The sequence below is a fragment of the Pseudophryne corroboree genome, chromosome 2 (genome assembly GCF_028390025.1).
Source record: "Pseudophryne corroboree isolate aPseCor3 chromosome 2, aPseCor3.hap2, whole genome shotgun sequence".
Classification (NCBI taxonomy): domain Eukaryota; kingdom Metazoa; phylum Chordata; class Amphibia; order Anura; family Myobatrachidae; genus Pseudophryne; species Pseudophryne corroboree.
The window spans coordinates 650,205,438-650,231,938 of record NC_086445.1 but is presented as its reverse complement, the minus strand read 5'-3'; the positions used below and the strand labels follow the sequence as shown (position 1 = coordinate 650,231,938).

The window sequence follows — 26,501 nt, the reverse complement described above, 5'->3', positions numbered from 1 at the left end:
CCTATGCTGTTCCACTTGCCACTGAAACGGTTTAAATAGGTTGGTCGGTACGAATGAAAGGCCCAGCGAAAGTACCTTAGTCTCTAGAGGTGTAAGTTCATAAGAGGAAAGGTTCACAACTAGGCTTTGTTCTGGCTGGGTGGTTTTGCACCCGATCTTGCATCTTGCGTGGAGGCCACTGGCCTCCACGCCTGGTGAATTTTCGTATCCTCTGCCTTTGCCCCCTGTGTATTGTGCCCTGGTCGTCAACCCTAAAGGGCCAGTGGTGCGTTTTGTTCTTTGTCTGTGTGATGGCCTATCAGGATCCGTAGTAGATGAATTAGCCTCGCTATTAGGTCCTGATGTATAATCTCGACCATGGCCTCTACGGAAGAATGGTTGCCTATTATACATACTCCTGGGGCCACTGGTCCACTGATAGACTGTGTTGTTATCATAGTCTGCATCGACTTTCATTCTCTTTTCTTTTTTGAACTTAGTAAGGTCACGCTTGAACACCTGCATCTGGGCAGATAATTTCTCGTACCAATTTACCGAGGTATCATTCATTAAAGTAGCCTTATGTAGCGTTTCATACGCACTGATTTTTTCTTTAACAGCATTCATTTCTTTTGTTGACTGCTCTATAATAAGTAGGATCAGGTCCATTGAGCATTTATTGGTGATGGCCACCCATTTTTTACAGAACATGGCATCTTGCCTGCCTATTGTGGGGCCATTTTTCACTCTTAGACCTCTGGGAATTTTTCTTGCCCGGTGATAATCACTTAGAGAGATACAATGATAATAGTATTCCATTTCTTTTTTATTCAGTTTTAAGAGATCTCTATAAATGTCCTCCAACGGTATCACTTCCAGCTCATTCGTGAGCTCTGCATTATATAGGATGCTTGCAGCTTCAGATTCTGAATAGCTGAAAAGATCACCTATGGCATAAGAAATATGTGTATAGCCCGCAGCACCCACTTCATTCTCAGTATTGGCCACAATATTGAGCAGTGCTGCACAGTAGTGTTGGTATCTCTGTATCCACAAGTCCACAGCTATGCGTCTGGCAAATTAGCAGCAAGCACTTATTGCCAAGGACAATACCTCAATGCAATATATATTCAAATGTCCCCGTCTTGCAAGACAACCACGCAAGGTATGAGCATAAAACACAGTCACTATTAAAATCAACAGCTGCCGCCACACTGTGCGGTCCGGCGCTAGTCAAACTGATGAATAGGATATGACTTATTAGAATCACTGGTAAGGGAGCCTTGACAAAAAGCACTAAGCAAGCCACGCATAGTACTTATCCATATCTCCATAGGTGGTCCGGCTCTCCATATTAGAATATTGCCAACCCGGGTGCCCCCACACCTCTCACAATAGCACTGTCTCCACGTGCGGCACTCCTGGGCATGAAGTAATCAACTCTATTCAGGCAAATAGGGTAACGTTTCAGTGCCCCCTTTATTAAATCGGCACTTTCATCAGACAAACAGGTACAAAATAAACTCTTACCTAAATAAGTGCTCCCATCACCAAGACGCCAATCACCGAAAGCCAGACTATCCGGCACACCCGGTCTCAATATTCTAATATGGAGAGCCGGACCACCTATGGAGATATATATATATATATCTATATCTATCTATCAATGCTTGGTATATGGTTGCGGGCAAAGGACTACAGGGATCATTCTGACCCATTCACACGCTGCTTTTTTTCGCAGCCGTGCGAACGGGTCTGGAATGCGAATGCGCGTCGCTGCCTGGCAACGGGGAACTCCGTGTAGTGACTGAAATAAATAGGAAATCGATCGCTACCGCGATCGCAACGTGATTGACAGGAGGAAGGCGTTCCGGGGTGGCATCTGACCGTTTTCTGGGAGTGGTGAGAAAAACACAGGCGTGTCCAGGCGTTTGCAGGGCGGGTGTCTGACATCAATTCCGGGACCTGACAGGCTGAAGTCATCGCAGTGGGTAAGTAAGTCCAGACCTACTTAGAAACTGCACAAAATGTCTTTGCATAGCTCGGCTGCACAAGCGATCGCAGCCTTGCTATGCAAAAATCCACCCTCCCATAGGCGGCATCTAGTTGATCGCACGTACTGCAAAAAGGGGCAACGTGCGATTAACTCGGAATGAGGGCCTATATTATCTCTTCATTGATGGCAATAATATAATCTTCTCGAACCCAGCTGGAGACGTTTCTTGTTGGTTACTTTAATGGGTTATAGAGCCAAAGGGCAAATGTAAAATACAAAATTACAATAATTGTTTTAAGTACAAGTATTAATGAACATCAGTAAAAGCTGACTAGGAACATGTTCTAGTACTGCAGAGCTGTTGCTCATCTCACTGTAATCCTACAAATAGTTTGCAGAAACATTATTATGAGATCTGCTTACAGATGCATATGCTTCTATTTGGTACTCAGCATGTATGCATTTTGTGTGAACACACACTCACGGGTGGTCTTCAGGTTGCCAGCGGCCGAGCTCCCGACGACCACCATACCGGCGCCGGAATCCCGAACGCCGGCATACCGACATCTTTTCTCCCTCTTGGGGTCCACAACCCCTCTGGAGGGAAAATAGATAGCGTGGCGCGCGTAGTGCTGCGAGCGCAGTGAGCCTGCAAGGGGCTCAGTTGCGCTCGCCCAGCTGTCGGTATGCCGGCGGTCGGGATTCCGGTGCCAGGAGCCCGACCGCCGGCATCACATACTACACCCCACACTCACAGTACGTCACCTACGTTTATACATCCCCTATAAGCCAAAGTTGGCATATTAACGGCGATTTGGTGCAGAGTGCGAATTGTCGCATATTGTAGGGATAAAAAGTAGTGAAATTTGTTTACATCTAGCTCTGCATTAGCCCTGTACAATACTTTGCTTGTCTGGACTGATGTGAGGGGGCATCGCTAATTAAGAAGTAGTGTGGACATAAGCATGTATCCTACAGCTGATCTGGAGTAAAAGAGGGAAATGGCAGGAGTGGAGAGTGAGGACAGTAGTAGATGAACACAACCTTTAATTAAGTAGAAGAATGCTAATTCTTTTTATTTTCATTTTAGCCTAATGGACTGGAGGAGAAAACTTCACATGAATCAATCAGCAAGGAATTAAATGCACTCTTAATTGAGGAAAAACAACTTCATTTGTACGATGATCTCACCAAAGTAAACCCAGTTACCACTGAAACGGGTAAAATAATAATTGTATTTTTCTGTTAAAATATTTGTTCTGGTAATGTAAATAAGAGGTTTCTGGATATTGCTTTTAATTTTGTTTTTCTGTATGTTTAGTTAAAATGTCAAATGTGAATATGTGGCAGGGTCAAGGAAGGGCTGGGCCTAGGCTAGCCTAGTATGGGCACTTCCCATGTGCCAGGTAGACTGCTACATTGACTTGTTTCATGTGACTGTAACGGTACCGAAGGTACAAGGCTTGCATTTAGTGCCTAATTAAGCACTTTTAGAGTCACGCACAGCCAGCATGCATGACAACAGGGAAAACTAGTTGCTTTTACCAGGACCTGCGATGAAGGAATGTACAAGGTACCTATGTGAAATTGTGAATGAGGGGAAACTGTGTCTTCCCTTGACACCTGGTGCCTGATTGAGGTTTCAACGCAAATTTCCGCTGTTCAGTACTTTCCAGGCTACGGGCTACCAGTGATTGACAGTCTGATGCCGTTTGGGGGCACGGAAGTGGTGTCAATGTTGTTGGGGCGGGGGGGTGGGGGCAGGATCACCATGTGAGGATGGAGCTTTCATGGCCTCTTGGTTGGACCTGCCCCATGAGTCACGCGACCAGCCAATGGTGTCAAAGATGATCCGATATTGCGTCCTAGAATGCAGCGCATTATTATCATATTACAGCCATCACTGCTGCTTCCAAGAGAGCAGCAGTGATAGCCTGTCCTACCATATCTAAATCAGTCCACTGGTTCACCGTTTGCTCTCAGCTGATCCATGAGAGAGGACCAATGTAAATCTATTACTGCTCGGGCATCATCTCGTGCTACTTGGTAAATACTAAAGGCGATAAATTCTAGGCCCAGTAATACCAACTGTAATGATCAATGTACTTTTCTTCCTTAACGATCAAGTAACCAACTCTGGCTTATAGTGTCTTCAATCCCATGTATTACATTTTACTATCATTACATAATGTGCTGAAAATCCTGTTATTATGTTTGTCATTTAAAAATAATTTCAACTCCATTCTATATATTCTTTGTATTGCACACAGGCTTCCATACATAAAAACGCATTGTACTGTAGCTGGTGCTGTAAATCAAAAATGAATCCAGTGGAGTGTAGAATTATAATAATAAAAAACATAGGTTACATTGACATGAAAAGTAACCCATGTTCATACATGGCCAGTTATATGTAAATAAACTATGATCGATCATGCCAGTGGCGCAATTTCCAGTTCAGCTAAATACATTACAAAGGAAATTTCATTTTTATAAAATACTTTGTGTAGCTTGATGGATAATATTCCCGCTAAAGCTTCAATGACTTGTATAGTAAATGCTTTAACATAAATGTCAGCAATACATATGAAAACCAAAAGACTAAAATAATCACTAGTTAACACAGGATACAGGTAGGTCTGTGCAATAATCGTACTTTTATGAATGGTTCAAATGAAATGAACTGGTGATCAGTTCCGTAATGAACACCTACAGTACGGGAAGCTTTGTGACATCCACATATGAGCAAAGTGCAAATGAAAGGTTACATAGAAAACAAGGTGAGTCCAGTTGTGTCAGTTCTGTATTCCTCATAAGCACAAGAATATATAATGTGGATGGTTCACAAACTCAGGTGAAAGTGTGAGGGGCGGGTTCGCATACCCTAATTTTGAACATAATTAGAGTGGCTACCATGCTGAAAGTTTTAGTGCCCTACAGGAGAAAGAAGATGCTGGTACACACCCAAAGAACACTAATAGTCAAAACAGGTGTAATAAACTCTGGAAGTCTAATTGAGGCTCTTGGTGCATATAATACCGTATGATGGGGGTAATTCTGAGTTGATCGCAGCAGGATCTTTGTTAGCAGTTGGGCAAAACCATGGGGGTCATTCCGAGTTGTTCGCTCGTTGCCGGTTTTCGCTATACTGCGATTAGTCGCTTACTGCGCATGCGCAAGGTTCGCAGAGCGCATGCACTTAGTTATTTTACACAAAAGTTAGGTATTTTACTCACGGCATAACAAAGCTTTTTCATCGCTGTGCTGATTGGAGTGTGATTGACAGGAAGTGGGTGTTTCTGGGCGGATACTGGCCGTTTTATGGGAGTGTGCGGAAAAACGCAGGCGTTCGAGTTGCAAAACGCAGGAGTGGCTGGAGAAACGGGGGAGTGGTTGGGCAAACACTGGGTGTGTTTGTGACGTCAAACAAGGAACGAAAAGGACTGAGCTGGTCGCAATGGCTGAGTAAGTCTGGAGCTACTCAGAAACTGCTAAGAAATTTCTATTCGCAATTCTGCTAATCTTTCGTTCGCTATTCTGCTAAGCTAAGATACACTCCCAGAGGGCGGCGGCCTAGCGTGTGCAATGCTGCTAAAAGCAGCTAGCGAGCGAACAACTCGGAATCACCCCCCATGTGCACTGCAGGGGAGGCAGATATAACATGTGCAGAGAGATGTCAAAGTCAGAAAAATATCACGCTGCACATTGCCATATATGCACCTCATGCGTGTGCCCGCTGCACGTGCATGAGCCCTCCCGTGCGTGCGTATACTCGCAGTAGCGTGCACTCGCAGGCGCGCGGTATGCGCATTTACGGTAGAGTTTGTGTACGTCTAGCGGGCGACTCGATCGTTACATATTCTAGTCATATAATTTATTTTGTAGATTATGGTCCCTTTGATAGAATCTGAAAGTTTAGTCAATGTAGTATGTTCAGAGACAAAGAGATTCCTCTTTGTTTGATACGAAGGGTCAGACAGGGGTGACACAGTGGTGTTTAGTATCCATCGGAAGAGTATTAAATTAGCAATATTCCGGTGTTGGTTTGAAGCGGATTACTCGCTCGTGCGTATAGTTATGGACATAAGAAGTTTATGGACATTTACTATATTTGCACTTTATTACCCATGCGGTGGGAAACCCAGTTTCCCTCCCACCTGAGCAGTTTGAAATAGTCACAGCCCACCTGTATGAACCAACCTATGACCTTTTGTTATAATGCGGAGACGGATTCCTGTGTCCAATGAACAATAAGAATGTAGGGACCATTGTACTGTACTGTGTGTAAGTGTATATAAAGACAAGCCGACCTGGGCCAGCTCTCTATTCTCTTCTCAACGGTTCTCATCACTGATAATCGGGAGCTGGATATCCAGGAAGGCGCATGCGATTGTTCCCCTTGTGCGTAAGTTCTCTGCAACCATATTTATCTCCTATTTTGTTGTAAGCCATTCTCTCTCTCCTTCCCCCTTAAATGTAATTGTGTCTTTGTTGTATTTTAATGTGTAGTGACTCGGTTAGGTATTTTATGTTAGTTTGGTAGTGTATAACTTGTATTGTGTATTCTTTTGCGATTGAACGTTCATTCTCTCCCTTAAAAGGTGTTAGACCCTTAGACCGGTATTTGAGTGTTTATTATATTGCTAAAGGGTTCTCAGAGCGTAAGAATCGCTCATATAGCTTTTAAACTAACAAGGTTACACTGTGTTGCATTTACACCCTAACACTGCACAAAGGTTTAAAGTATAAGTACATTATTTATGGTATAGTTATAAAGGTTTAACTCTGTGAGTGTCAGCGCCGCTTGTGATCTCCTCGTGGTCTCGAGCGTCCGCTATGCTGATAGCGTATCGTTACGTTAGTCGGCAGCCTATAGCGTGCTTGCCTCTACGCATTAAGCCGTGAGCGAACGTGCCGCTCGTGCGTCTCGTCCACGGCTAAGCGTACGCTACGCTAAGTGCGTACCCTTACGGTACCACATACTCCAATAGCGTACTGAGTCCCTTAACCTTTTAGCGTGTTTAATATAGGATAAATTATAGGCTTTAACAATTGGGGACTCGCCCGCTCTTCACATATCTGCACTAGGTAATTTCAGCAGACATTATCGGTCAGCAAAAGGCGGGAGGTAATATTCCTCGTAGTGCTGACCAGATAAGCGTCTGCTTCGCTTAGTAAGGAGTGCTGAAGGAATCCGGAGCCGGAAGGTAGGAACAGTACGTTATTGTCTTTTAAAACCTGTTTAGTTTCTGTTTTGCGAACGTACGCATAAGCACACACACCTGTATTTCTTGTTTAGTATTATTTGACTGTACCTCATTCTCCTGATTGCCACACACTAGTGATAACGTGTTGAGACATTTGTTGTTATTAATAGTTAAAAGATAAATATTTAAGGGAATAATTGTAAAAGGCACGCACACAGTCTCGCCTAGAAATACAAGGGAGATTTGGGTGGTGTTCAGTGAATGATTACTGTTAAAGATCATTCACATTGATAAACGTGTAGTGTGTTACTGTGGACGTACTTGGTCTGCGTACACGTGTCCTTACAAGGGCAGGGCGTACGCAACGCAAGGGTCGACGCACGGAGCGTATATCACGCAACGGAGCGTACGGATACGCCCACATAATACAAACCGCACGATAGTATTGTTTTAATAGGCGATAAGGAAGTAACGCGAAAATAACACAAATCTATCTCAAATCCAAAAAGTTTAAAGTTAAAAGAAAAGACTTTCTCTGTTGCAATTCTTCTGGGTTAGACTATTACTGAATGAAAGGAATTCTGTACAGAAATAAGAGTGTTCGAATGTAAGAGTGTGTATATATAAGATTTCTCTTTTATTACGGAAGTGGGAACCATAGGCCAGTAGAAAGAGGTACACCAGCGAGAGTGATATCGTGGGGTGGCTTGGGAGGCGTCCCTTGTTAGTCTCGACATATTAATGAGCAGTAGAGTCTGCTGTACATAACAGACCAGGAGGTCACAGACCAGGAGGTCACAGACGAGGAGGTCACAGAACAGGAGGTTCAGGTACAGCAGACTAGAAGTAGAGAGCACAACCGAAGAGGGTTGGTGCGAGACCCATATAGGCCAAAGAAGCTCATTGCTGAAGGAATTCGCAGCCGAAATTTTCGATTCCACTGATCGTTCCGCACATAAGATTAGTTGCTTGTGTGCAGATACGATTGTACCGCATGTGATTGTGTGCATTAGCGTGTCTTGAATTCAGAAGAACGCTACTTGCACATTGTTAACGTGATTTGTGTAATTTTTTTATTTTAAGGGAAGTAGCCTGATCACTCAGGGACATTCCAGCGACTGATACTTGCTGGGGAGGGTAAGACACTCCCACACGCCCGAGCAAGTAGACGTACTTAGGTGCCCTAGGTTGGGTACGGAACCTCTGGGAACTTTGGTCGCCGTATTGGCCAGCGTGGGCGGAGTTAAGTGGGCGGACCTCGTTGCAAAACCCCCACCGCAGCCTTACCCGAGCATCTTGGTTTTTGTAAGGGTTGCCGAAGACCCTGATTTGAAGTCAGAGGTAGTGAAAGCAGCACCTGCAGAGATGGGGGCCAGTTGTTCAGGTAAGGGGCGATCAACCGAGGTTCAGGTTGATTTGGTAAACCGACCAATCGGGTCGGCAAGGTATATCATGTGTGAGAAATATGGACATCACACAGAAATGTTGTGCAATGAATGGGAAAGGATGACTGTGCATGACGGGGAAAAGTTTCCCCGGGTAGGTAGTTTTAACCCAGAAGTATTACAGAATTTAAGGAGAAGAGTTTGCCTGATTAAATCTTCAAAAAGGCGTATTAGACATTATGATTATTTAACATTGTGGCAACAGGAAGGTGAAATACAAAGGGGGTTGGCGCAAGCCGCTGGATCTAACCCTATCAGGAAACTGATAGCCACTGCACCCCCACCACCATACATACCTGGAGAGAAATTGGTTGCAGAGAATGGCACTCAGGGTCATGTTAAATGTATAGAAGTTAAAGATAATGTAACCAAAGTAATTAATGCTAACACTAATCCGTGCAAGTTGTACCCTGTTTTGAACTTTCCCCAGGATTGTGACCAAGAGGATGAGCCCACAACAATATCAGCACTCTCCCTAGCAGCCACCATATCAGAAACAGCAGTGGGCACGACCCAACCCGTAAGATTAGTATCAAAGGCCCCTAGCGGAGGGACAGGTGAGGTCGTATCGACTGGTAAGTACGGCACCATACACTATGCTGAAACCATTTCACCACATGCTTTAGAATCTACTCAGAATGATGTTATTGGACTTAATCCCGTTAGGGTAATAGCAGTGCCAAATGGGAAAACTGAAGCTTCAGGAGCAACTCCTGTCAGGAACATCGCCATGCACTGTCCCTTTTCCCGAGCAGAATTAAGATCAATGATGTCTGAATTCCCTGATCCTAGGAAAGATTTAGTTGCATGTCAAAAGTATATTAGGGAGCTAGGAAATTCTGCAGAGCCAAATAACAAAGATTGGAGGACAGTTTTGAGGGCATGTTTACCCCCCAATGTTGATTCGTTAAAGTTTATCGCTGATTGCAAGTTAGATGAGGAAGTACCACTAACAGACGAGTATAATCAGGATAATGTAAAGAGAATCAACTTACAGTTAGGAGTATATTTTCCTGCAGTTGTAAAGTGGAATAAAATCTTTACAATAAAACAAAAAGAAGGTGAATCCACACCAGAGTATTTTCACCGGGCTCTGCAGGATATGGCTAGGTACACTGGTATAGATGACATTAAAACTAATGTACACCACAGGGAAGTAGCTGTTTCAGTATTAATGGACGGTCTAAAAGAGGTTTTAAGGAATAGAATACAAACCACTAGGCCTGATTGGAGAGGTATGTCGGTGGATGCATTGGGAGAGGCTGCTGCTGGGCATGATCGGAATATCATCAGACACAGGGAGTCACAGAGTGATAAATTAATGGCTGTAAGCATACAGGCTCTTACTACTGGGCCACCACCTCAGCCCAGAACTGTGACCCCTGTGGGTAAGTCAAGAGGTATAAAATGTTATAGTTGTCACAGAGAGGGACACATGTCACGTGATTGTAAAACAAAACAAAGGCAAAATTCATATCAATCCCCTAGACAACGACCTGATACGAGACATTGGGATCAAGGACCGCAGAAGTGGAGCTATGAGCCACATGCAGGGGAAACAAAAAGGTATCCCCCAAGAAGAGACTGGCAAATCTCTGATAGTTCCCATCTACCCCCACCACAAGTAATTGCTGCCAGCGCGATTCAGGGAGGTCACCATACCCAATAGGGGTGTGGCCACACCTGTAATCTGCAGCCAGTGAAATTGATTGCAAGTCTTGGAAGTGAACCCGAGATCACAATTGATGTAGCTGGTAAATCATTAAATTTCCTTGTAGATACGGGGGCGGCCAAATCAGTGATAAATTCGACAGTGGGCATGAGAACCACTAATAAGACAATTCCAGCCATGGGAGTAACGGGAGTAGTACAGCACTACCCTATTAGCAAACCAGCAGAGATTACAATAGGGCCTTTACATACCAAGCATTCCTTTTTGCTGGCTGCATCGGCACCGACTAATCTCCTGGGAAGAGATTTATTGTGTAAAATGGGGTGCGTCATATATTGTACTCCTGAAGGTGTATTCCTAGACATACCTGAGAACCACGCCCAGGAAGTACAAGATATGCTAGACTCCCCATCAAAATTAATGTCACATACCCTTATGATAAATAGGAGTCCATCCCAGGTAGAAGAAATGACATCCCAAATACCAGAGTCACTTTGGACTAACGATGGACAAGACACTGGATTAATGGCAAACGTAGCTCCAGTCGTTGTGCAAGTAAAAGATGGTAGGATAGCTCCAAAAATCCCACAATACCCTCTGAAACCAGAGGTGGAATTAGGAGTATACCCCGTAATAGAGCGCTTGCTACAACAGGGCATTCTCGTAAGAACATCCAGCACTGCCAATAGTCCCATCTTCCCTGTGAAAAAGAGTGGGGGGAGGGGTTACAGGCTAGTGCAGGATCTAAGGGGGATTAACAAAATAGTTGAGTCAGTTCCCCGTAGTGCCAAATCCAGCTGTCATCCTTATGCAAATCCCTCCCACTGCGAAATTTTTCACTGTAATTGACCTCTGCTCCGCCTTCTTCTCTGTACCTCTGCACCCTGACAGCCAATATTTGTTTGCATTCACATACAGAGGAGTCCAATACACATGGACTCGATTACCACAAGGTTTCATAGACAGTCCAAGTATATTTTCACAGGCTTTGCATGATTGTTTACAGTCTTTCCAACCAGAGAGTGGATCAGTATTGATCCAGTACGTGGATGATTTACTACTGTGTTCAGATTCACTGGAAGCGTCCCTGAAAGATACGAAACAGCTCCTGTTTCATCTTTCAGACACAGGACACAAGGTTTCCAAAGACAAGTTGCAATTATGCCAGACTAAAGTAAAATATTTGGGACACTGTCTGACACAAGGACTGAGACACCTGACCGCTGATAGAATTCAAGCAATTCGAGACATGACCCTGCCACAAACCCAGCAACAGATCAGAACGTTTCTAGGAATGTGTGGGTATTGCCGTAACTGGATCCCAGGTTTCTCTAACGTCCTAAGTGGATGCTGGGGACTCCGTAAGGAGGAGGGTCATAGGGGGAGGAGCCAGTGCACACCACCTGATCGGAAAGCTTTACTTTTGTGCCCTGTCTCCTGCGGAGCCGCTATTCCCCATGGTCCTTTCAGGAACCCCAGCATCCACTAGGACGATAGAGAAAATAAGAATTTACTTACCGATAATTCTATTTCTCATAGTCCGTAGTGGATGCTGGGGACTCCGTAAGGACCATGGGGAATAGCGGCTCCGCAGGAGACTGGGCACATCTAAAGAAAGCTTTAGGACTATCTGGTGTGCACTGGCTCCTCCCCCTATGACCCTCCTCCAAGCCTCAGTTAGATCTCTGTGCCCGAACGAGAAGGGTGCACACTAGGGGCTCTCCTGAGCTTCTTAGTGAAAGTTTTAGATTAGGTTTTTTATTTTCAGTGAGACCTGCTGGCAACAGGCTCACTGCATCGAGGGACTAAGGGGAGAAGAAGCGAACTCACCTGCGTGCAGAGTGGATTGGGCTTCTTAGGCTACTGGACATTAGCTCCAGAGGGACGATCACAGGCCCAGCTTGGATGGGTCCCAGAGCAGCGCCGCCGGCCCCCTTACAGAGCCAGAAGGCAGAAGAGGTCCGGAAAATCGGCGGCAGAAGACGTCCTGTCTTCAACAAGGTAGCGCACAGCACTGCAGCTGTGCGCCATTGCTCTCAGCACACTTCACACTTCGGTCACTGAGGGTGCAGGGCGCTGGGGGGGGGGCGCCCTGAGACGCAATAAAAACACCTTGGATGGCAAAAAAATGCATCACATATAGCTCCTGGGCTATATGGATGCATTTAACCCCTGCCAGAATCCATAAAAAAGCAGGAGAAAAGTCCGCAAAAAAGGGGCGGAGCCTATCTCCTCAGCACACTGGCGCCATTTTCCCTCACAGCTCCGTTGGAGGGATGCTCCCTGTCTCTCCCCTGCAGTCACTACACTACAGAAAGGGTTAAAAAAAGAGAGGGGGGCACTAATTAGGCGCAGTATTAACTATACAGCAGCTATAAGGGGAAAAACACTTATATAAGGTTATCCCTGTATATATATAGCGCTCTGGTGTGTGCTGGCAAACTCTCCCTCTGTCTCCCCAAAGGGCTAGTGGGGTCCTGTCCTCTATCAGAGCATTCCCTGTGTGTGTGCTGTATGTCGGTACTTTTGTGTCGACATGTATGAGGAGAAAAATGATGTGGAGACGGAGCAGATTGCCTGTAATAGTGATGTCACCCCCTAGGGGGTCGACACCTGAGTGGATGAACTGTTGGAAGGAATTACGTGACAGTGTCAGCTCTGTATAAAAGACAGTGGTTGACATGAGACAGCCGGCTACTCAGCTTGTGCCTGTCCAGACGTCTCATAGGCCGTCAGGGGCTCTAAAGCGCCCGTTACCTCAGATGGCAGATATAGACGCCGACACGGATACTGACTCCAGTGTCGACGGTGAAGAGACGAATGTGACTTCCAGTAGGGCCACACGTTACATGATTGAGGCAATGAAAAATGTTTTACACATTTCTGATAATACGAGTACCACCAAAAAAAAAAAGGGGTATTATGTTCGGTGAGGAAAAACTACCTGTAGTTTTCCTGAATCTGAGAAATTAAATGAGGTGTGTGATGATGCGTGGGTTTCCCCCGATAACAACAGATAATTTCTAAAATGTTATTGGCATTATATCCTTTCCCGCCAGAGGTTAGGGTGCGTTGGGAAACACCCCCTAGGGGGGATAAAGCGCTCACACGCTTGTAAGGGCTCTACCTTCGCCTGAGATGGCCGCCCTTAAGGATCCTGCTGATAGAAAGCAGGAGGGTATCCTAAAAGGTATTTACACACATACTGGTGTTATACTGCGACCAGCAATCGCCTCAGCCTGGATGTGCAGTGCTGGGTTGGCGTGGTCGGATTCCCTGACTGAAAATATTGATACCCTAGATAGGGACAGTATATTTTTGCCTATAGAGCATTTAAAAGATGCATTTTTATATATGCGTGATGCACAGCGGAATATTTGCCGACTGGCATCAAGTCTAAGCGCGTTGTCCATTTCTACCAGTAGAGGGTTATGGACCCGTCAGTTATCAGGTGATGCGTATTCCAAACGGCATTTGGAAGTATTGCTTTATTAAGGGAGGAGTTATTTGGGGTCGGTCTTTCAGACCTGGTGGCCACGGCAACAGCTGGGAATTCCACGTTTGTACCCCAGGTCGCCTCTCAACATGAGAAGACGCCGTATTATCAGGCGCAGTCTTTTCGTGGACAAGCGGGCAAAAGGTTCCTCATTTCTGCCCCGTGACAGAGGGAGAGGAAAAAGGCTGCAGAAATCAGCCAGTTCCCAGGAACAGAAATCCTCTCCCGCCTCTGCCAAGCCCTCAGTATACGCTGGGGCTTTACAAGCAGAATCAGGCACGGTGGGGGGCCCGTCTCAATGAATTTCAGCGCGCAGTGGGCTCACTCGCAAGTAGACCCCTGGATCCTTCAGGTGATATCTCAGGGGTACAAATTAGAATGCGAGACGTCTCCCCCTCGCCGTTTCCTAAAGTCGGCTTTACCGATGTCTCCTTCTGACAGGGAGACAGTTTTGGAAGCCATTCACAAGCTGTATTCCCAGCAGGTGATAATCAAGATACCCCTCCTGCAACAGGGAACGGGGTATTATTCCACACTGTTGTGGTACCGAAGCCGGACGGCTCGGTGAGACCGATTCTAAATCTAAAATCTTTGAACACTTACGTACAGAGGTTCAGATTCAAGATTGAGTCACTCAGAGCAGTGATTGCGAACCTGGAAGAAGGGGACTACATGATGTCTCGGGACATCAAGGATGCTTACCTTCATGTCAAAATTTACCCTTCTCACCAAGGGTACCTCAGGTTTATGGTACAGAACTGTCACTATCAGTTCAGACGCTGCCGTATGGATGGTACACGGCACCCCGGGTCTTTACCAAGGTAATGGCCGAAATGATGATATTCCTTCGAAGGAAGTGAATTTTAGTTATCCCTTCCTTGGACAATTCCCTGATAAGGGTAAGATCCAGGGAACAGTTGGAGGTCGGTGTAGCACTATCTCAGGTAGTGTTGCGGCAGCACGATTGGATTCTCAATATTCCAAAATCGCACCTGGTTCCGACGACGTGTCTTCTGTTCCTAGGGATGATCCTGGACACAGTCCAGAAAAAGGTGTTTCTCCCGGAGGAGAAAGCCAGGGAGTTATCCGAGCTAGTCAGGAACCTCCTAAAACCGAGCCAAGTCTCAGTGCATCAATGCACAAGGGTTCTGGGTAAAATGGTGGCTTCCTACGAAGCAATCCCATTCGGCAGATTCCACGCAAGAACTTTCCAGTGGGACCTGCTGGACAAATGGTCCGGATAGCATCTTCAGATGCATCAGCGGATAACCCTGTCACCAAGGACAAGGGTGTCCCTCCTGTGGTGGTTGCAGAGTGCTCATCTTCTAGAGGGCCGCAGATTAGGCATTCAGGACTGGATCCTGGTGACCACGGATGCCAGCCTGCGAGGCTGGGGAGCAGTCACACAGGGAAGGAATATCCAGGGCTTATGGTCAAGCCTGGAGACATCACTTCACATAAATATCCTGAAGCTAAGGGCCATTTACAATGCTCTAAGCTTAGCAAGACCTCTGCTTCAAGGTCAGCCGGTGTTGATCCAGTCGGACAACATCACGGCAGTCACCCACGTAAACAGACAGGGTGGCACAAGAAGCAGGAGGGCAATGGCAGAAGCTGCAAGGATTCTTCGCTGGGCGGAAAATCATGTGATAGCACTGTCAGCAGTATTCATTCCGGGAGTGGACAACTGGGAAGCAGACTTCCTCAGCACGACCTCCACCCGGGAGAGTGGGGACTTCACCCAGAAGTCTTCCACATGATTAAAAACTCGACAGGTATTGCGCCAGGTCCAGGGACCCTCAGGCAATAAGCTGTAGACGCTCTGGTAACACCGTGTACCAGTCAGGGTATGTGTTCCCTCCTCTGCCTCTCATACCCAAGGTACTGAGATTGATAAGATGGAGAGGAGTAAGCACTATATTCGTGGTTCCGGATTGGCCAAGAAGGACTTGGTAACCGGAACTTCAAGAGATGCTCACGGAGGATCCGTGGCCTCTACCTCTAAGAAGGGACCTGCTCCAGCAAGGACCCTGTCTGTTCCAAGACTTACCGCGGCTGCGTTTGACGGCATGGCGGTTGAACGCCGGATCCTGAAGGAAAAAAGGCATTCCGGATGAAGTCATCCCTATCCTGATCAAAGCCAGGAAGGATGTAACCGCAAAAACATTATCACCGCAATTGGCGAAAATATGTTGCGTGGTGCGAGGCCAGTAAGGCCCGACGGAGGAAATTCAACTGGGTCGATTCCTACATTTCCTGCAAACAGGAGTGTCTATGGGCCTGAAATTGGGGTCCATTAAGGTTCAAATTTCGGCCCTGTCAATTTTCTTCCAAAAAGAACTAGCTTCAGTCCCTGAAGTTCAGACGTTTGTAAAAGGGGTACTGCATATACAGCCTCCTTTTGTGCCTCCAGTGGCACTTTGGGATCTCAATGTAGTTTTGGGTTCCAAAAGTCACATTGGTTTGAACCACTTAAATCTGTGGAGTTAAAATATCTCACATGGAAAGTGGTCATGCTGTTGGCCCTGGCCTGGGCCAGGCGCGTGTCAGAATTGGCGGCTTTATCCTGAAAAAGCCCTTATCTGATTTTCCATTCGGACAGGGCGGAATTGAGGACTCGTCCTCAGTTTCTCCCCAAGGTGGTTTCAGCGTCTCACCTGAACCAACCTATTGGTGGTGCCTGCGGCTACTAGGGACTTGGAGGCCTCCAAGTTGCTAGACGTTGTCAGTGCCCTAAAAATATATGTTTCCAGGACGGCTGGAGTCAGGAAATCTGACTCGCTGTTTATCCTGTGTGCACCCAACAAGCTGGGTGCTCCTGCTTCTAAGCAGACTATTGCTCGTTGGATTTGTAGTACAATTCAGCTTGCACATTCTGTGGCAGGCCTGCCACAGCCAAAAATCTGTAAATGCCCACTCCACAAGGAAGGTGGGCTCATCTTGGGCGGCTGCCCGAGGGGTCTCGGCTTTACAACTTTGCCGAGCAGCTACTTGGTCAGGAGCAAATATGTTTGTAAAATTCTACAAAATTGATATCCTGGCTGAGGAGGACCTGGAGTTCTCTCATTTGGTGCTGCAGAGTCATCCGCACTCTCCCGCCCGTTTGGGAGCTTTGGTATAATCCCCATGGTCCTTACGGAGTCCCCAGCATCCACTTAGGACGTTAGAGAAAATAAGAATTTACTTACCGATAATTCTATTTCTCATAGTCCGTAGTGGATGCTGGGCGCCCATCCCAAGTGCGGATTGTCTGCAATACTTGTACATAGTTATTGTTACAAAAATCGGGTTATTATTGTTGTGAGCCATCTTTCAGAGGCTCCTCTGTTATCATGCTGTTAACTGGGTTCAGATCACAGGTTATACGGTGTGATTGGTGTGGCTGGTATGAGTCTTACCCGGGATTCAAAATCCTTCCTTATTGTGTACGCTCGTCCGGGCACAGTATCCTAACTGAGGCTTGGAGGAGGGTCATAGGGGGAGGAGCCAGTGCACACCAGATAGTCCTAAAGCTTTCTTTAGATGTGCCCAGTCTCCTGCGGAGCCGCTATTCCCCATGGTCCTTACGGAGTCCCCAGCATCCACTACGGACTATGAGAAATAGAATTATCGGTAAGTAAATTCTTATTTTCTCTATCGTCCTAGTGGATGCTGGGGTTCCTGAAAGGACCATGGGGAATAGCGGCTCCGCAGGAGACAGGGCACAAAAGTAAAGCTTTCCGATCAGGTGGTGTGCACTGGCTCCTCCCCCTATGACCCTCCTCCAAGCCAGTTAGATTTTTGTGCCCGGCCGAGAAGGGTGCAATCTAGGTGGCTCTCCTAAAGAGCTGCTTAGAAAAGTTTAGCTTAGGTTTTTTTATTTTACAGTGAGTCCTGCTGGCAACAGGATCACTGCAACGAGGGACTTAGGGGAGAAGAAGTGAACTCACCTGCGTGCAGGATGGATTGGCTTCTTGGCTACTGGACATCAGCTCCAGAGGGACGATCACAGGTACAGCCTGGATGGTCACCGGAGCCTTGCGGCCGGCCCCCTTGCAGATGCTGAAGTAAGAAGAGGTCCAGAATCGGCGGCAGAAGACTCCTCAGTCTTCTAAAGGTAGCGCACAGCACTGCAGCTGTGCGCCATTTTCCTCTCAGCACACTTCACACGGCAGTCACTGAGGGTGCAGGGCGCTGGGAGGGGGGCGCCCTGGGAGGCAAATGAATACCTATTTTGGCTAAAAATACCTCACATATAGCCTCCGGAGGCTATATGGAGATATTTAACCCCTGCCAGAATCCGTTAAGAGCGGGAGACGAGGCCGCCGAAAAAGGGGCGGGGCCTATCTCCTCAGCACACAGCGCCATTTTCCCTCACAGAAAGGCTGGAGGGAAGGCTCCCAGGCTCTCCCCTGCACTGCACTACAGAAACAGGGTTAAAACAGAGAGGGGGGGCACTAATTTGGCGTTAGAAATATATAAAAAAGATGCTATAAGGGAAAACACTTATATAAGGTTGTCCCTATATAATTATAGCGTTTTTGGTGTGTGCTGGTAAACTCTCCCTCTGTCTCTCCAAAGGGCTAGTGGGTCCTGTCCTCTATCAGAGCATTCCCTGTGTGTGTGCTGTGTGTCGGTACGTGTGTGTCGACATGTATGAGGACGATGTTGGTGAGGAGGCGGAGCAATTGCCTGTAATGGTGATGTCACTCTCTAGGGAGTCGACACCGGAATGGATGGCTTATTTAGGGAATTACGTGATAATGTCAACACGCTGCAAGGTCGGTTGACGACATGAGACGGCCGACAAACAATTAGTACCGGTCCAGACGTCTCGAAAACACCGTCAGGGGTTTTAAAACGCCCGTTTACTTTAGTCGGTCGACACAGACACAGACAGGGACACTGAATCCAGTGTCGATGGTGAATAAACAAACGTATTCCTTATTAGGGCCACACGTTAAAGGAAATGAAGGAGGTGTTACATATTTCTGATACTACAAGTACCACAAAAGAGGGTATTATGTGGGATGTGAAAAAACTACCGTAGTTTTTCCTGAATCAGATAAATTAAATAAAGTGTGTGATGATGCGTGGGTTCCCCCCGATAGAAAATTATGGGCGGTATACCCTTTCCCGCCAGAAGTTAGGGCGCGTTGGGAAACACCCCTTAGGGTGGATAAGGCGCTCACACGCTTATCAAAACAAGTGGCGGTACCGTCTATAGATAGGGCCGTCCTCAAGGACCAGCTGACAGGAGGCTGGAAAATATCATAAAAAGTATATACACACATACTGGTGTTATACTGCGACCAGCGATCGCCTCAGCCTGGATGTGCAGAGCTGGGGTGGCTTGGTCGGATTCCCTGACTAAAAATATTGATACCCTTGACAGGGACAGTATTTTATTGACTATAGAGCATTTAAAGGATGCATTTCTATATATGCGAGATGCACAGAGGGATATTGCACTCTGGCATCAAGAGTAAATGCGATGTCCATATCTGCCAGAAGATGTTATGGACACGACAGTGGTCAGGTGATGCAGATTCCAAACGGCACAAAGGTGTATTGCCGTATAAAGGAAGAGGAGTTATTTGGGGTCGGTCCATCGGACCTGGTGGCCACGGCAACTGCTGGAAAATCCGCCGTTTTTACCCTAAGTCACATCTCTGCAGAAAAAGACACCGTCTTTTCAGCCTCAGTCCTTTCGTCCCTATAAGATCATATCTGCCCAGGGATAGAGGAAAGGGAAGAAGACTGCAGCAGGCAGCCCATTCCCAGGAACAGAAGCGTTCCACCGCTTCTGACAAGTTCTCAGCATGGCGCTGAGACCGTACAGGACCCCTGGATCCTACAAGTAGTATCCCAGGGGTACAGATTGGAATGTCGAGACGTTTCCCCTTCGCAGGCTCCTGAAGTCTGCTTTACCAAGGTCTCCCTCCGACAAGGAGGCAGTATGGGAAAAAATTCACAAGCTGTATTCCCAGCAGGTGATAATTAAATTACCCCTCCTACTACAAGAAAAGGGGTATTATTCCACACTATATTGTGGTACTGAAGCCAGAAGGCTAGGTGAGACTTATTCTAAAAAATTTTTTTGAACACTTACAAAGGTTCAAATCAAGATGGAGTCACTCAGAGCAGTGATAACGAACCAGGAAGAAGGGGACTATATAGTGTCCCGGGACATCAGGGATGCTTACCTCTATGTCCCAAATTTGCCCTTCTCACTAAGGGTACCTCAGGTTCGTGGTGCAGAACTGTCACTATCAGTTTCAGACGCTGCCGTTTGGATTGTCCACGGCACCCAGGGTCTTTACCAAGGTAATGGCCGAAATGATGATTCTTCTTCGAAGAAAAGGCGTCTTAATTATCCCTTACTTGGACGATCTCCTGATAAGGGCATAGTCCAGGGAACAGTTGGAGGTCGGAGTAGCACTATCTCGGATACTGCTACAACAGCACGGGTGGATTCTAAATATTCCAAAATCGCAGCTGATCCCGACGACACGTCTGCTGTGCCTAGGGATGATTCTGGACACAGTCCAGAAAAAGGTGTTTCTCCCGGAAGAGAAAGCCAGGGAGTTATCCGAGCTAGTCAGGAACCTCCTAAAAACAGTGCATCATTGCACAAGGGTCCTGGTAAAAATGGTGGCTTCCTACGAAGCAATTCCATTCGGCAGATTTCACGCAAGAACTTTTCAGTGGGATCTGCTGGACAAATGGTCCGGATCGCATCTTCAGATGCATCAGCGGATAACCCTATATCCAAGGACAAGGGTGTCTCTCCTGTGGTGGTTATAGAGTGCTCATCTTCTAGAGGGCCGCAGATTCGGCATTCAGGATTGGATGCTGGTGACCACGGAGCCCAGCCCGAGAGGCTGGGGAGCAGTCACACAGGGAAAAAATTTCCAGGGAGTGTGATCAAGTCTGGAGACTTTTCTCCACATAAATATACTGGAGCTAAGGGTAAATTTATAATGCTCTAAGCTTAGCAAGACCTCTGCTTCAAGGTCAGCCGGTATTGATCCAGTGGGAAAAACATCACGGCAGTCGCCCACGTAAACAGACAGGGCGACACAAGAAGCAGGAGGGCAATGGCAAAAACTGCAAGGACTTTTCGCTGGGCGGAAAATCATGTGATAGCACTGTCAGCAGTGTTTCATCCCGGGAATGGAAACTGGGAAGCAGACTTCCTCAGCAGGCACGACCTCCACCCGGGAGAGTGGAAACTTCATCGGGAAGTTTTTTCCACATGATTGTAAACCGTTGGGAAATACCAAAGGTGGACATGATGGCGTCCCGTCTGAACAAAAAACGGGACAGGTATTGCGCCAGGTCAAGAGACCCTCGGGCAATAGCTGTGGATGTTCTGGTAACACCGTGGGTGTACCAGTCGGTGTATGTGTTCCCTCCTCTGCTTCTCATACCTAAGGTGCTGAGAATTATAAGACGTAGAGGAGTAAGAACTATACTCATGGCTCCGGATTGGCCAAGAAGGACTTGGTACCCGGAACTTCAAGAGATGCTTACAGAGGTCTTATGGCCTCTGCCGCTAAGAAGGGACTTGCTTCAGCAAGTACCATGTCTGTTCCAAGACTTACCGCAGCTGCGTTTGTCGGCATGGCGGTGGAAAGCCGGATCCTAAGGGAAAAAGGCATTCCGGAAGAGGTCATTCCTACCCTGGTCAAAGCCAGAAAGGAGGTGACCGCACAACATTATCACCACATGTGGCGAAAATATGTTGCGTGGTGTGAGGCCAGGAAGGCCCCACAAAGAAATTTCAACTCGGTCGTTTCCTGCATTTCCTGCAAACAGGAGTGTCTATGGGCCTCAAATTGGGGTCCATTAAGGTTCAAATTTCGGCCCTGTCGATTTTCTTCCAGAAAGAATTGGCTTCAGTTCCTGAAGTCCAGAAGTTTGTCAAGGGAGTATTGCATATACAACCCCCTTTTGTGCCTCCAGTGGCACTGTGGGATCTCAACGTAGTTCTGGGATTCCTCAAATCACATTGGTTTAAAACCAGTCAAATCTGTGGATTTGAAGCATCTCACATGAAAAGTGACCATGCTCTTGGCCCTGGCCTGGACCAGGCGAGTGTCAAATTGGTGGTTTTTTCTCAAAAAAGCCCATATCTGTTTGTCCATTCGGACAGGGCAGAGCTGCGGACTCGTCCCCAGTTCTCTCCCTAAGGTGGTGTCAGTGTTTCACCTGAACCAGCTTATTGTGGTGCCTTGCACCTACTAGGGACTTGGAGGACTCCAGGTTGCTAGATGTTGTCAGGGCCCTGAAAATATGTTCCAGGACGGCTGGAGTCAGGAAAACTGACTTGCTGTTATCCTGTATGCACCCAACAAACTGGGTGCTCTTGCTTCTAAGCAGACTATTGCTAGTTGGATGTGTAATACAATTCAGCTTGCACATTCTGTGGCAGGCCTGCCACAGCCAAAATATGTAAATGCCCATTCCACAAGGAAGGTGGGCTCATCTTGGGCGGCTGCCCGAGGGGTCTCGGCTTTACAACTTTGCCGAGCAGCTACTTGGTCAGGGGCAAACACGTTTGCTAAATTCTACAAATTTGATACCCTGGCTAAGGAGGACCTGGAGTTCTCTCATTCGGTGCTGCAGAGTCATCCGCACTCTCCCGCCCGTTTGGGAGCTTTGGTATAATCCCCATGGTCCTTTCAGGAACCCCAGCATCCACTAGGACGATAGAGAAAATAAGAATTTACTTACCGATAATTCTATTTCTCGGAGTCCGTAGTGGATGCTGGGCGCCCATCCCAAGTGCGGATTATCTGCAATACTTGTACATAGTTACAAAAATCGGGTTATTATTGTTGTGAGCCATCTTTTCAGAGGCTCCGCTGTTATCATACTGTTAACTGGGTTTAGATCACAAGTTGTACGGTGTGATTGGTGTGGCTGGTATGAGTCTTACCCGGGATTCAAAATTCCTCCCTTATTGTGTACGCTCGTCCGGGCACAGTACCTAACTGGCTTGGAGGAGGGTCATAGGGGGAGGAGCCAGTGCACACCACCTGATCGGAAAGCTTTACTTTTGTGCCCTGTCTCCTGCGGAGCCGCTATTCCCCATGGTCCTTTCAGGAACCCCAGCATCCACTACGGACTCCGAGAAATAGAATTATCGGTAAGTAAATTCTTATTTTTTCCATTCTAGCATTACCTTTGCAGGAGATGGTCTCATCAAACAAACCTGATCGGATTTCGCATACAGACGAATCCGAGATGGCATTTGAGAGACTTAAACAGTGCCTAACGCAGGCACCAGCATTAGGTATGCCAGACTATGGGAAACCCTTTGAGCTGTACGGAACAGAAAGTGCTGGTTGCGCGGCAGGCGTCCTAACCCAAAAGCAGGCCGGTAGCCAGCAGGCCGGTAGCATACTACAGCGCTCAGCTAGATACGGTAGCGCGATCCCTCCCCACATGCTTGCGAAGTGTCGCTGCGATAGCATTGCTAGTAACGAAAAGCGAAGATGTAGTGCTAGGACACAACCTCACAATCCATACACCGCATGCAGTATCAGCCTTGCTGAATTCGGCTCAAACCAGACACGTCTCATCAGCGCGGTTTACAAGATGGGAATTGGCATTGATGGCCCCCGTAAACATCACCATAAAGAGATGCAGTGCATTAAATCCTGCAACGTATCTCCCAGGTGTGCCTGGACAGGCACAAAGGGTGGAGGATGAGAGTAATGGTGAAGGAGGATTTAGTATAGGAAAAGACATGCATGATTGTATGGAATATTTGACCCAAAATTTCACGGCAAGGCCTGACATCAGTGACAACCCACTGGAAGATGTAGATCTTACTTTCTACACTGACGGTAGTTGTCACAGACAGACGGACTCGGGAGACTTGTGTACTGGATACGCAGTTGTAGATGACCAAGGCACCATAGAAGCAGAACCGCTAGGCCCACCTCACTCTGCCCAGGTTGCTGAACTGGTTGCCCTAACCAGAGCATGTGAATTGGCTAAGGGCAAATCAGCCAATATCTATACCGATTCTAGATACGCCTTCGGGGTAGTCCATGATTTCGGAGCCCTATGGCGCCTCAGAAATTTCATGACGGCAGCTGGTACACCAGTAGCGCATGCAGCTCACATCAAAAGGCTTCTAACAGCGATACAGGAACCCGACAGAGTGGCTGTTATCAAGTGTAAAGCACACACATATAGCCAAGACCTGGTATCACTTGGTAACAGCCGAGCAGACGAAGCTGCTAAGTTAGCAGCTGGTACCCCCAGACAGACAGACACCACACAACTGATGGTATTTTTTTTTTAAATAGAGTAATTTTTATTCGCCACAAAATTAGAGATACAGACATTTCAGAATACATTACTGGTCATAGTGTATAATCACAGTATTCAGTCATTCATAATATCTTTATGGTATTATACATGCATGAATGAAATTCCCCATATTCCATTTCCGTGCGGTCTTCCCGCGGTATACATATTGTTTGTAGTCTGTAGCCAAGTCATGGTTCACATACTTAACATTTTTCAAGTTTTCTCCCCCCACCTTATGTGTAATTACCCCGTCTAGTGAGCCGTATATAGCCCACAACCCCACTACCCCCGAACTAACCCTCTAAACAAACTCAAGCCTAGTCAAGCTGATGTGTGCATGGTGTGATGCGACAGCTAAGTATTTAAGCAACTGCGTTAGGAGAGGTAAAGGGTTCGGCCCAACGCCCCGGGGCCCAAACAGCGCCCCTGCAGCAATGGCCAGTGCCCGTTACATTTGAAGGGCAAGGGAGGAGTATGTGGAAGTGATCCAAGGAGACCAAATCTTCTCGTATCTGGTAAGGGCATTATATTTCATATATACATATCGTTCTTTTAATAGGGTATCATTGATCAAACTTTTAAGAGCAGGTATTGTGGGAGGGCTGGGGGCCATCCATGTCCGCGCGATACACACTTTTGCAAGTGCGCATACGCTGCGGGCATACATGTTTTCCCATCTAGACCCAGAATCCGAGTCACCCACCCCCAGAATGCAAAATCTCGGAGTCAGCATTCCCCTCTGTGTTCCCGTGTGTTCCAGAATCGACCTGACCCCAGCCCAGAACACCTGTAGCAACGGGCATTCCCATATGAGGTGCCAGAATGTGCCTCCGGCAGCCCCGCACTTGGGACAAACATCAACATTATCAGACCTGAATCTGGCCAGCCTGCTCGGTGTCATGTATGATCTATGCAGAATGAAAAGCTGTATCTGCTGAAACCGTAGCGATTTGGTGGCCTGGCTCGGATTGCCCAGAGCGCCCTCCCAGTCTTCCCCGTCTATGGGACCCAAGTCACACTCCCAGTTCGCCCGAAGATTCGAGAGCGGGTCTGCATGTATTGTTTGAAGGAGGTATGAGTAGGTGAAGGAAATTACCTTGACTCGACCCAGTGTTTGTAGAAATGTTTTGATGGGAAATGGGAGGAGCGCCGGGGGGAGTCTCTAAATTGCGCCTGCAAGGCGTGCCTGAGCTGTAAAAATCTGTAGAAGTAAGAGTTCGGGAGTCCAAACTCCTCCTTTAATTGGTGAAATGATTTCAATGAACCGTCACTATATAATTGGGACAGTGAGTCTATCGAATACGGAGCCCATACCTCCCCGCCCTCTAGGGACCTCAGTTCATTAAGCATTGTGGAGTGCCATAGGGGAGTATCAGGGTCCATGCCTTCATACCCGAGTAGGCCCTTCAATGCTAGCCATATTCTCATCGCCTGAAAGACAATAGGAGGTAAAAATCTGGAAGGGTTTTCCCCCACCAGGACCTGTGCCGGGGAAAGGTCTGGGTAATAGCATTGAAGGAACGCCCGGCCCAGCCCAGCCCCACCCCCCTCCCGAAGCCACATATTGATATGTGATAGCTGAGCAGCATAATAATATAGTTGGAAGTGGGGCAAGGCCAGACCGCCGTCCCCTTTCTGCCTGGTGAGGGTGGTTAATTTAATTCTAGCTCTTTTATTGGCCCATACAAAGGAGGACAGGACGCTATTTAATTTCCTGAAGAAGGCTGGAAAAATGAACACAGGGGACTGTAGTAGAACATACAATAGTTTAGGCAGGACTACCATTTTAATAAGGCCGACCCTGCCCGTCATTGTCAGTGGTAGCTTACCCCAGGCTCTAGATTTGCGCACTACTGTTTGTACTAGGGGGTCGAGGTTTAAGGGCACAAAGTCTGATGGGTCGTGTGTAATTAGAATTCCGAGGTACTTAAACTGAACTGTCCAGCACAGTGGCAGGGATATTTTCGGAATCTGAGGGAGGGGGCCTATAATGGGCATAATAAATGATTTAGTCCAATTTATGCGGAGACCCGAATACCCACCGAATGTCTCGATGACCCGCAGCACAGTGGGCATCTCTACTGCGTAGTCTTGAAGGAATAACAACAAGTCATCCGCATAAAGGGCTATCTTGTCAGTACAGGGGCCGGTACCTATTCCCCCAATGTCCGGGTGCGATCTGATCAGGCAAGCGAGAGGCTCTATGGCTATGGCAAACAGGGCAGGAGAGAGGGGGCATCCTTGTCTGGTGCCCCGTGTCAAAGGGAAGGAGGAGGAAATGTAGCCGTTCACCAAGACCCTGGCGCGTGGATTCTGGTATAGTAGTTTGATCCATTGAATAAAGTTTGGGCCGAAGCCCATGTTCCTCATGACTCCCCACAGGTAAGGCCATTCAACG

At 47.1% G+C, this 26,501-nt stretch overlaps 1 protein-coding gene across 1 annotated transcript in view; it reads left to right on the top strand.

Annotated features, from left to right (window-relative positions):
• Window positions 1-26,501, top strand: part of MYO19 (myosin XIX) — a 450,559-nt gene that overhangs the window by 21,933 nt on the left and 402,125 nt on the right. The window contains exon 2 of the mRNA XM_063955000.1: window positions 3,066-3,195. Coding sequence (XP_063811070.1) covers window positions 3,066-3,195 — 130 coding nt within the window. The remainder of the gene's footprint in view (window positions 1-3,065; window positions 3,196-26,501) is intronic.